This window comes from Melospiza melodia, chromosome 20 (genome assembly GCF_035770615.1).
Source record: "Melospiza melodia melodia isolate bMelMel2 chromosome 20, bMelMel2.pri, whole genome shotgun sequence".
NCBI classification, from domain to species: domain Eukaryota; kingdom Metazoa; phylum Chordata; class Aves; order Passeriformes; family Passerellidae; genus Melospiza; species Melospiza melodia.
The window spans coordinates 3,786,335-3,798,415 of NC_086213.1; the positions used below are offsets into that span (position 1 = coordinate 3,786,335).

Consider the following 12,081-nt stretch of genomic DNA (forward strand, 5'->3'; position numbering starts at 1 on the left):
AACTAGGAGTGTTTTAAGCTTTCCACAGGGGAAGCTTTTAAACACAGGTTATGAATAATAGGGGAATTTTCTGACTAGCAAGAGGAAATTCAGGAACATAAGAACAAGTGCTGCACCACAAACTGTTAGATGCAGCCCAGCAGCAGCCACTCAGACCTGTACCAGAAATCAGGATTGTCATCAGGCACTTCCCAGAAATCAGTTCCCTTCCTATTTTAGACTAACTGTAGTGACTGTAAGATTCCAATAAGCTTATTTTGCTGTGCAGTAATTTTCTTTATTTCCCAGGTCACACCTAGCCAAGAAAGAATTCAGCTAGTCCCAATTCCAAAGGCAGCCTGACACTGGGGAGCACCAGAAGTGAAATTACAAGAAGTGGAAAAGTGAAAGTCCTAGTTTGGCAATAAGGGGACAGAGGCTTGGCCCCAGACTGGTCTCTTGGGGGAACAAAAGGGAACACAGTGAGTAGAGGTCATTTACAGTCACTGTCTTTGCTGCACCTAAAGCAGCACCACCAGTAAGAGCTCTGGAAAAGGAGCCAGAGCACACCCAGGACACGTTTGGTAAAAGCTTTGGGTCAAATGATATAAGCAAACCTGTATGTCAAAGTCATGACTGGTTTATGCATCATCTAGCTCTCACTTTATTCTGTGAGACTGGGCTCTCCTCAACTCCAGACACTTCTAGGAAAGAGGCTGCACGATGCCTAAAACTTCAGACTTTCATTTTCTTTTCTGTATTTTAAGGTTCTTACGAACTGACAGGAAGTTTCCACAAGCCAAATAGATGAGAGAACTTACAGCCACTTGTGTATCAAGGATTTCAAGAACACCACTAGAGCATGACAACCCCTGGATCATTTGGGTTTGGTCTTGGCTAAGTTGATGTGATGTGATGTATTGCTCCTCCACCAAACCCCCTCATGGAGGTGCAAACACTCTCAGCTGCTCCATAACAGACAAGGATTTCTGAGAGCTCCTTAAAAGTCTGGTTAACAGTAACTTACCTTTAAACAAGAGTAGCTGCATGGTGTCCTTTTTTAGAAATTTAATTTCCTCAAACTCTGATATTTCACGCCTGCAGTATGACATCATAAAATGCAAAGTGCAGAAAAACAAGCTTGTATTGGATATTTAACTCTTGTTGCTTACTCATGACTTCATCAAAGCAGTGAAGAAAAAACAAAAGTCTCAGAAGAGCTTCTTTCACACAGACTCTCACCATCCCTTTTTGCAGCAACTGTGCAGGCAAGGAAAACGTGTGACTCCGTATTTATTTATTTTAGTTGTGCTCAGAGTTTTACAGGTAGCATCTTCCCTTTAGACCTTCTCAACAGAAATATAAAAAAGTTTGAAGCCATTTTCCCATTTCCCCCCTCATCTCCAAAAATCAACTGGGTGAAATGCAGAAACATCTTTTGTTAACAGAATGGTGAGTTTGGCTTGTCCCAGTCTAGAGCTGGGCTTCCTGCTATGGCACAGACCTATTAGTTTGTAACTTAGAAAACCCAGCCCCAGAGTCCTGTAACTCCCACCTACTCAACAGGAAACAAATATCTTCTCTAGCAGTGACAGGGACACCGTGCAGGGGAAACGCTTCCTGCAGCTTGAGTGAGCAACTGGGCACCCAATCTGTCTTCGTGGGATGGAGAGGAGGCAGGGAACAAACTCTTCGAGGCAGAACAGACTCTTCAAGTAAGCACTGCACGTCCTGGTGGACGCGCCTGTCCTAGCAGACGGCTGTGGCATGAGGCACTTCGGTCATGGCTGTAGAGAACTGTCCCAGTTCCATCAACAGAATCACAGGTAAATGCGCTCTCTTTCCTGTGAGAAGTCCCTGAGTTGCAGATCTAAAGGATCTTCCCCCCAAACACACCTTGGTGTCACTAGAGCAGGAGCAGAGCAGGTCAGTAGCCCGCGGGGAATCCGCCTTTGCGCGAGTCGGAGGCGGCGGCCCAGCCGCGCTCGGTGCGCAGGATGGCCTGGACCACCGCACTGCTGCTGCTCCGCGCCGTGTCGTGCCTCCTCTTCCTCAGCTGCTGCTCGATGCCCTGCAACGACAGCGGGGTCAGCACACAGGGAAATGCACCTGCTGCACCCTGAAATGCACAGCTGGGTGAGAAAACGGCACCTGCTGCAGCCTGCAATGCACAGCGGGGTCAGCACATGGGGAAATGCACCTGCTGCACCCTGAAATGCACAGCTGGGTGAGAAAACTGCACCTGCTGCAGCCTGCAATGCACCTGCTGCACCCTGCAACGCACAGCGGGGTCAGCACATGGGGAAATGCACCTGCTGCACCCTGAAATGCACAGCTGCGTGAGAAAACGGCACCTGCTGCAGCCTGCAATGCACCTGCTGCACCCTGAAATGCACAGCTGGGTCAGCACACGGGGAAAATGCACCTGCTGCAGCCTGCAATGTACAGCTGTGTGAGAAAACTGCACCTGCTGCAGCCTGCAATGCACAGCACACAGGGAAATGCACCTGCTCAATGCCCTGCAATGCACAGCTGTGTGAGAAAACTGCACCTGCTGCAGCCTGCAATGCACAGCTGGGTGAGCAAACTGCACCTGCTCAATGCCCTGTAATGCACAGCTGTGTGAGAAAACTGCACCTGCTGCACCCTGCAATGCACAGCTCTGTGAGCACACGGGGAAAATGCCCCTGCTGCACCCTGCAATGAATGCACCTGCTGCAGCCTGCAATGCACAGCCTCTGTGAGCACAAAGGGAAACTGCACCTGCAGGAAACTGCACCTGCAATGCACAGCTGCATGAGCACAAAGGGACACTGCACCTGCTGCATCCTGCAATGCACAGCTGGGTGAGCAAACTGTGCCTGCTGCAGTCTGCAGTGTGTGCTGTGTGAGCAAACAGCACCTGCTTAATGCCCTGCAATGCACAGCTGTGTGAGCAAAATGCACCTGCTGCAGCTCTGCACCCTGCATCCCCCACAACCAGCCAGGTGCTCAGGGCCTGTGTTGCACAGGGCTGTGTTGTTCCTCCTCTTCCCTTTGCCCTACTTTTGAAGGAGTGGAATTCAGAATTTGATATGTGTGGTGCTCAGTGTGGGTTACCAACACTATTCTTGGTCACAGATATTCACACACTAACAGCCAGGACTGATGGATCCTGTCTGGCAGTGGTGGAGAAGACAGGACTTGTAGAGAGCAGGGCATCCTCCTCAGTGCTGGCAGATTCCAGCTCTTACCTTCATTATAAGCTTATTAACAGAGGAACTTCTGCAGAGTTTGATAAAACTGCATTATGTAGGACTGTTTTCCCAAATAGAGAGGCACAGAGATATGAGATAGGTACACAGAGGCAGATACAGAGGCATGAGAGATGTCCAAAGCCTGTGCCTGCCTCAGGCCTCTGGGGATGTGCAGGTGCTCAGGGTGAATGAAGCTGCCAGCTCAGGTGAGGGGTCTGGAGAGCAAGGCAGACCTTGCCATCAGCTCTCCAGCTGACAGTGCTGTGCTGACATCTCTACTGTGAATTATTTTCAAGCCTGTTCCCAGGTCCCTCTGGGCCTTCCAGATTCATCATGAGGTTACACAACAGGACAAGAGCTCCCTGAGACTGACTGGATTGAGACTGCTGGATGGCCTGGGCCCTGATGTGATTTGCTGCTTTGCAATTCCTTTGTGCCAAGCATCACTGCAAGCAGATGCTCAGTGTCAGACAGAAGTCACTCTTCAATGCACTGGCTTCACCCCTGTGTGACTGAGACTGAAGGGGCACTTTGCACAGCTCTTTGTGACCCAGCACCAGACCTGTACCAGCTTTACTGCTGCTCACCTGGGAACATTTGGCCAAACATGATGGTTTTCCACAGTGCCTGCCCTCCCAGCACCAGGGGCCCAGCTCATACAAGTTCATGTATGGCTCTGGTGAGACCAACCTCCTCTATTTGCTGCTCCAGCTCTGTGATGTTGGGAAACAGCTGATCGTGAATTCTGGGCTCCTCCACTGCTTTCTTCACATCATAACCAAACCAGAGGGAATTCATGATTGTCTGTGAGAAGCAAAAAGCCTCAATGTTAATTACTGTGTTCAGAGAAGTCTGACAGGCAGAGGTGCCTCAAGGATGCTCACCAGAGCACACCAAAGGCACCATTTCTGGGTTATGTGGCTTTCAGAGGTTCTTCTCTTGGCCAAGCAAAACAAAGGTACATTGCAGCTTGTATCTGCTCAGGGAGATTTCCACACGAAGAAGCCATGAGTGACTAAAATGAACGCAGCAAAAGGATCAGATCCCTAAGCCATGGTGGCTGGGTTTATGCTGCTGGAGCCAAGCACACAGCAGTCACCTCAGCAAACACACCTACAGCTTCCTGCTATTGTACAAACAGTTCCCCTGGGCCTGGCTCCTCTCTACAGCACTGAACTGCAGGCTGGAGCTGCTGGGAGGTGAGAACACTCAGAGTCCAGGGCTTAGGAACTTGTTTGTAGTGGTTTTTACAGGATTCTCCTCTACCTCAGCCAAAAGGCCAGATCCAGCCTGGTGCTGCTGCCACAGCAGCTCACAGAGGCCCGGCCTGTCAGGCCTGACACCATGCCTGAACTGAGTTCTTACTTAGTTTCTCTGTAGGACTTTGATCCAAAGTTTGGGATGTTGGATGGGAACAACTCTAAACTAGGTAAATAGGGAGATGGAGATGCAGAGAACAGAACTCAAAGCAAATCCTGTGTAAGTGGTAAGAACAACTTGCCAGCAAAAACGTCACTAAAGGAGGCACTGGAGTCACTAAAGGGGGCAATTTAATGGCCGACCTTTGTAGCCCTGGCAGGAGTTGCTGCTGGAGGTCTGGCCCTCAGAATGCCAGGCAGGAATCCCCTTTGCAAGCCCCTGGCCCCAGCAGGGAGCCACAGCCATGATCCTGTCACAGGTGCAGACAGGTGTCCCCCCAAATGCTGCCTCTCCCATTTTGCCCCATTTGCCCACACCCTCACGTACCAGTGCTGTTGCTGTCGTTATTTTTGTTCCTCCAGAAGCACCGACCACCATCCTCACCTGTTTCATTTTATCCACCAAAATGGAGGGGCACATAGAGGACATGGGCTGTTTACCTGGTGGGGACACAGAGGCAACACAGAGGCTCAGCTTTCTGCCTGCAGCTCACAGCTCACAATTTCCAGCTCTTGCTCCACATCTAAGCCCAGAGGCTCAGTATTCACCTTCCTGACTCAGCTCATGTCCTGCTCAGCCCTTGGGGATCCCACCATCCCCTGCACTCATTTCCTTCTTGACTCTCTCCCATCCCTGTCCCCTGCAGGTCCCATGACACAGATGCTGCAGTGTGAGCATGCACAATGCAGCCAAAAGGTTGGGTCAGGAATGCAGTTTACAGCTACCTGGAGCTATGAAATTTGCTGGAGAAGGAGGGATCCCAAATCCATTGATGATGTAAGGTGAGCTGAAGTCATCCATTTCATCGTTAAATATGATTCCACTCACGTTGGATCGTACATCAGAGCCAAAGCTGGGGAAAACAAATTGTCAAAGTCAGGTCAAACCCACAGCAAATCCAGGCAGAGCTTCAGCTGAATTTACTGTGATGTGAAACCTGGAATTTGATTGGAGTAACGCTCCACTCCCTCCCATTGTAAAGGACATTCTGTCACCCCTAGGGGGAAGGAAGCAGTTAATACTGTGAGTACACAGCTTCACACAGAGGAAAGGCTGCCCAGAGCCATTCCTACACCTCCCCTGAGAGGATCCCGTGGGGAAAACCAGCACAGCACCTCAGCACAACTACTGCCCCTTCCAGGTGGGCAGCACTGCCCTCCATTCAGAGGCAGCACATTTGGGAATGACTGGGGCCTTGCTTAGATGTGTCAAGCTGGAGACATTTTCTATGGATAAAAATAAGCTTCACACCCTGGCTCCAGGCCATATGTGTGAACACAGCTCTTTCTGACAGCACTCACAGCCAAACACTGCGCTCCCAGGCCAGCTGCATTAGCTCAAATTCCTTCCAAAAGCCTGGGAAATCAGAACCAGCAGCAATAGCTGTGCTCGTGAGAAGATCCAGATGCAGCCAGTGTTGTGGTGGGATTCAACAAGAGAGAGGACACAAGCACTGAGAGAAGCCTCAGTGCTGAGCACCGACTGCAGGCTCGGCAGAAGTGCCCATCCCCAGCAGTGCTGACCCACAGCCCGCCCCAGAGGTGACACTCAGAGGTGTTTGACACCCAGAACCAGCGCTAGGAGGATGGCAAAGGCCCACAGGGGAAGGAATGTCTGAGCTCCTACTATTGGTTGATGGTGCTGGTGGCGGACACAGCACTGCCATCGTCAGCCACAACGGAGACGTGGGATGTACCGGCATTGTCTCCAGTGTAGTACACGGGCTCGTAGTACCCCACGGGGTGCGAGGTGCTGTCTGTGATCTTCCTCCGCAGGTTGTCCGCAAACAGCTCCGATGTCATGTTCCTGATTGCCTGCCAGAGAAACCCAGGGCAGCCACTCAGCACGTTGAGGCACGTCCCCGTGTGAAAAATGCACGTATTTTATGGTTTGCTTTTGGCAAATATTAAAATGAATATTGTATGTGTTGTTTTAGAAAGTAATGCTGTATTAACTCTCTTAAGTACTGTGTTAAATATAGTTTCAGGTTATAAAAATTGTTAAAATAGAAATGATGCTATGTAGGATACTTTTTTTAAAGAAAGGACTTGCAGTGAGATAGCAGCGCCAGGACACCTGAATCTTTCAGAGAAAAAGAATTTATTGCTCTCTTATCAGAAGAAATGAACTTCTTCCCACCTCGAAGGTGCTGTTAGGATTAGAACGAAGACGTTGATGATGACCAGACAGAATCCTGTGTTTGAATGGAATTTATGCATCATGTATAAGGTGTATGAATATGCAACAGGCTGTGGCTTTTAAGGGTTAATCCTCTGTTAATGGGGGTCCTTTTTCATGCACATGCTGCCCAGAAAAAGGTACCCAGACATCTGTAACTCTTTGTCTCTATTGTCTCATATTCTCCTAATTCAAATTGTCCAAATTATTATTACTCTAATTATATTACTATTTTTATATAACCATTTTATTACTATGAAACTTTTAAAATTTTAAAAACAAGTGATTGGCGTTTTTCGCACTCATGAGAAAAAATTATCCCATACTTTACACCACATAACCACATGGCAAATCCCAGCAGTGAGGCTACAGGTTTCCCCCCAAGGGTCTTCCTGTGGTGGTGCTCACTGGGGTTCCAGCACAAGGGAAGAGATGAGAATCTTGACTCTGTGTTTCAGAAGGCTGATTTATTAATTTATGATATATATCATATTAAAAGAAAGTGATATATTAAAACGATACTAAAAGAATAGAAGAAACGGATTTCATTAGAAGGCTAGCAAGGAAAATAAAGGAATGATAACAAAAGCTCGTGACTCTCAGAGAGTCTGAGCCAGCTGACTGTGATTGGCCATTAATTAGAAACAACCACATGAGACCAATCACAGATGCACCTGTTGCATTCCACAGCAGCAGATAACCATTGTTAACATTTCGTTTCTGAGCCCTCTCAGCTTCTTAGGAGAAAAAATCCTGGCAAAAGGATTTTTCATAAAATATCATGGTGACAGTCTTCCTTCTTGGAAGATGGACACTGTAGCAAAAGATCATTTTAAGCTGTCACAGGAGCAGCTGTTAAAGTCACCCCTTTGTGTAGAAGTTGATCAGCATCCATTATTGCAGTGCTATGGAAAGCTGCCTCCACACTGCTGTGAGGGAAGCAGGGCTACACTTGCTGCAGGGACAAGAGGAATGGGATGGGGCAGAGGACAAGGACAAAGCAAGGTCTGACCTGAGTTTTGTAGGTTGAAAAATTGTGTTCATCAGACTGGGCTGCCTCAGAGTGTGCTGCTTGTTGCAGGCACAGCAGTAAAGCCCAAAGTGCAGAGTTGGGACAAGCAGTCTTATCCCTTCCCATCTGCTGCAGCATTTTACTACAGGCAAGCCTCTGGTTAGAGAGCCACAAGGATGCTGGGAATATGGTGAATAAGGCTTCAAACACTATAAAAGCAGGCAGAGTTAGACCTAAATGTACTCCAGCTTTCCTGGTGAATTGAGGAGTTTGCTTTTCCTTCCAACAGGAAGGTTGCCTCCATTTATAGCCCTGACAGCTCAGCCGTGAGCCACACAGGACATCACTTTCTGACTGAGAGCTGTCTCTGTGCCTGTCACAGCCAGGGGCACAGAGCATGCCTGACAAAGTGGAGTCACCAAAAAACTTTCAGCCATGTTCCAGTCACATTTGGTGTTGCAGAAAGAAAAGGTTTTTGCCAGGTACCTCTGTAATGTTGACAAATCTGGGGTCTCCCAGCAGAGTCCTCTTGGCGTAGGCGAAGCGAAACGCCTCCACGATGCGGTGGTAGGTCAGACCCTTCTCCTCCACGGTTCTGATGCTGGCAGCAGAGAAATTATATCCTGGAAACAGAGCACAAACAAGTGTGAACACAAAGCACAGGGTCCATGGATTGCTAATGCACCTGTGCCAAACGTAGAACCTCTAAGCCCAGATGCAGTCACTGGACTGTCCTCATCTCCACATGGAGAGCTCAGGAGCTCTGGTAGTTCTGAGCACTGTGGGAGTCACCAGCAGAATTTGTACTTGCAGAGGTGATTTCCAAAGAAGCCTCAAGTAAATGTTAGGTTCCACCCATACAAGTATCAGGGAAGTTCCCCATCTGGAAAATATTTTTCCTCTTGCACCTGTATTTCAGGTAGGAAGGCAACATCCCTGAGTTTACAGCAGAACAGGAATGTTTCTGCACCTCTGATCTCTCCTGGGCTCTCAGACCTCTCACCTGCTGGAGGCCTAGCCCCCAAAAAACCTTGCTCCCCCAAAAAAGGTGATGTCTTTGGAGTTCCCCCAGCTCCTGCTGCCTGTGGGGCACTGCTCTGTGGCACTCTCACCTTTCAATATGTTCAGAATGAGGGCCAGCACTGGGCCACTCAGGGGGGCACTGGGTGTGTAGAGGGTGAACTCCCCGAGTTGGATCTGTATGGGGTCCTCGATCACTGTGGCATTGTAGTCCCGCAGGTCTTCCAATGTGACAATTCCCCCTGGAAAGAGAAGGGAAATGGAGATGTGGGTTTGTGTCATCTCTGGTGGGAAGGGGAGGTCATGCTACACCACCATGAATCACAGCGTGGACAAATCCAAAAGGCAACAAGGTGAGGAAAGCAAAGATGTGTGCCCAGGAGATTTACTCCTTGATAGATCCATCTCATGCTCAGATAGCCTAAGCACAAAGTTGGGCTGATTTACAGCAGCCACAACTCTGGTGATCCATCTTTTTTTTACAAAGGACACCAGGAGTGTCAGGCTACAAAATGTCCTTATGAATTCTGTTTACAGGAGGAAGATGCACTTTTGGGTGCAGATGCTTTATGGCACCCCAGAGGTAGAATAATTTGAATATTCTTTCTTATCTGAAGGGGGAAGAGAGTGAGTAATTATCCACCACAAATGAAGCCAGTAATTACTCACAGGGAGCTCACCAAGCCCAGTGCTGGCTGGTGAGGATGGGATACTGCCACCATCTAGTGGCACCGAGGGATCAAACAGCTCAGAGCTCGCAGGACCACCACGGATGGAACATTTTAGGCACAAACTCGTGGCATTCAGGCTCTGTGAACAGCCTGAACTGCACAGACTTGGGAGGCTCTGTGGCCCAGCAATGCACAGCAAGCACTCTCGATTTCTGAGTTTCAAACACATCTGTTAAAGTGCCTCTTTTGGGTGTCCTGCTGCCACAGATCTCAGAGGCAGCATTTCAGGGCTGGCCTCTCCCAAGGTTCTGCAAGTCACTGGCTGCTCCTGGGGCTCTGAGCAGTGTGGTCACTCCTGCTGCTCGGGAAGGGTGTCCTGGCCCTCACCTGCATTGTGGATGTCAGCAATGATCTGCTTTGCCAGGCTTCCTGTGTAAAAGGCATCTGCTCCTTCATTGGCTATGGTGGCGTAGGTCTCGGCTAGTTTGGGCATCTTGATGGTTTCACCCTCCTGCAGGATTTTCCCTCCTTTGCAGAACACTTCACTAGCAGAGAAAGGAGATGGGGAAGATCAGATATGAGGGATAAGTTCAGAGCTATGTGTGTCAGTGGCAGCTGAAGCAGCATGAGTGTTCATGCTTGGTGCTTCTTGGAGAGAAGGAAACTGCCTGAGCCATGGGCTCCTCAGATCCTGGCACTGGGACACAGAATTGAACAGTGTTTTCTGACCTGCAATTCCACATGCCCAGTGTGCTCCATGGAGCCTGCAGCAGGGATTTTCACCATGGCACCACCCTCCCTGCCCACCCCAGGGGCCAACAAGTGCCTCAAGATGCCCAGGAGGGGCCACAGTCCTTGCACTCAGCAGTGCATTCAGAGCACAGCCTGTTAAGCTATGAGGTTCACAGATTCCAGTAAATCCAGAAGTGTTTCAGTCCCTGTCTGATAGATCACTTCAAGGTAGATTGTTTTCTCTCTAGCTCCCCATGATGGATCATGATTGTGCTGCTGTGGACCTGCCTGATTGAAGGACAGGAGGCAGGCCAGGGTGTACATTATCAATTAGATAGGAAACAAACCTGCAGCTGGCAGAGATTTTAGGAAAAGAGAGAATTAAGCATGTTTTCCATGAGGGCTGTGCATAAACAGTAAGGGTTTGACTGTAAGAAGTGAAGAGTGTTTAAAACCCTTCGTGCTCAAAGTCTTTGCCAGAAGTGGATGGTCAGAGGCACTGCTTGAGGAAGGCTGATTGCAGAGTCAGAGATGATCCCAATTCCCACTGCCTGACAGCAGATGAGATGTTCAAGGAGACTGCAATTACTCCAAATGCAGGCAGGATCAGCTTGGTGCACTCACAGCATGAGGAAAAGCAGGGATTCAGAAAATCCATTGCCATTGGGCAGGCTGACCCCAGCACGTACTCCAATTCCACCTTGCTCAGACAAATGGGCTTCAGGAGCAGAATTTCTCCCCCTTTAAAGGTCAGGACTGAACATTCCCCATGATTTAGCACCTTTAGGTATCTGCAGTGACCCCAGCAGGCACAGTGAGTGTGGTTACTGCAGGGGATGATGATGATACACTCCTCATGGACACTGCACAAACACAGGGAATTTGCAGATTGGATGCAGCCAACCCAAATTTCTCTGCATAGAACAGCAACTGCTCTACCTACCACAGCAAGGGATTTTTTTCAATTGCCTCCTCTTTTGATTTGATGGCTGCAGCAAGGCCTTTCCCAACAGGGAATCCTTCTCTGGCCAGCTTGATGCTGGGCAGGAACAGATCTTTCCATGCCAGTTTGCCATGCCGTTTGTGGGCCAGCTCATAGCCACGGATTTCTCCTGGAACAGCAATTGACAGTCCCCCTGGAGCAGAAAAGGAATGGGGTAAGTCTCCCACAGCCAGAAAAGAAAGTGTTTGATGGAGCAGGAGGTAGGGCAGGCATCTCTGCCAGCCCTGGTTTAGGCAGGGCTTGTGGGACCTGCTCAACTTGTGAGAATTACCAGAATTAACAGAATAATTTGGTCTGACATTTGCGCCTACGTATTCTGAACTGCTGAAAGCCCTCTGTGCTCTTGCTGGTAACTCCAGTTTTGGGGTCATTTCCCTCTGTAGGTTCTGTATCAGAGCAAAGCTGCTCAGAGCACAGGAGCTGTCACGGGAGAGGACACAGACTGTCATGTACTGGAACCAAAACTTTGTTACAGCATTGTAGCTACAGCTGGAACAGGCTGATGCCACATCCCACAGTGATGTTGCAGTTTGCTTCAATCCCATTTTCTCTTGCATCTCCTGGAAGTTCAATACACTGCTCAAACCCCCTCCAAGATGCTTGCTTAGAAGAGTGACCATGAAGAGGACTAGTTAGTATTTCTTTCTATTTCTTATTAGAAAATACTTTCCTGAAAGGAAACTTCTCTGGACACCCCAAGCCTGATGGGGCTTGTGGTTGAAGCCACCACAATAAGTAATTTAGGGAGAACACCTGAACTGACAAAACCCAAGGTGATCCACACAAAGATTAATTCAAAGAAGTGGAAAGCAAAGATGGCACATGTGGAAC

The 12,081-nt window shown here is 48.9% G+C and overlaps 1 protein-coding gene across 6 annotated transcripts in view; it reads right to left on the reverse strand.

Moving 5' to 3' along the window:
• Nucleotides 1–1,255: 1,255 nt before the first annotated feature.
• GGT1 (gamma-glutamyltransferase 1) overlaps nt 1,256–12,081 on the reverse strand; it is a 32,466-nt gene continuing 21,640 nt past the window's right edge. For all 6 annotated transcript variants that reach the window (XM_063172762.1, XM_063172763.1, XM_063172760.1 and 3 more), the window contains exons 5-13: nt 11,191–11,383; nt 9,903–10,060; nt 8,937–9,086; nt 8,311–8,447; nt 6,261–6,448; nt 5,360–5,487; nt 4,962–5,074; nt 3,906–4,019; nt 1,256–2,050 (exon numbers count right to left, since the gene is read on the reverse strand). In XM_063172762.1, coding sequence (XP_063028832.1) covers nt 1,907–2,050; nt 3,906–4,019; nt 4,962–5,074; nt 5,360–5,487; nt 6,261–6,448; nt 8,311–8,447; nt 8,937–9,086; nt 9,903–10,060; nt 11,191–11,383 — 1,325 coding nt within the window. In that variant the 3' untranslated portion in view covers nt 1,256–1,906. The remainder of the gene's footprint in view (nt 2,051–3,905; nt 4,020–4,961; nt 5,075–5,359; nt 5,488–6,260; nt 6,449–8,310; nt 8,448–8,936; nt 9,087–9,902; nt 10,061–11,190; nt 11,384–12,081) is intronic.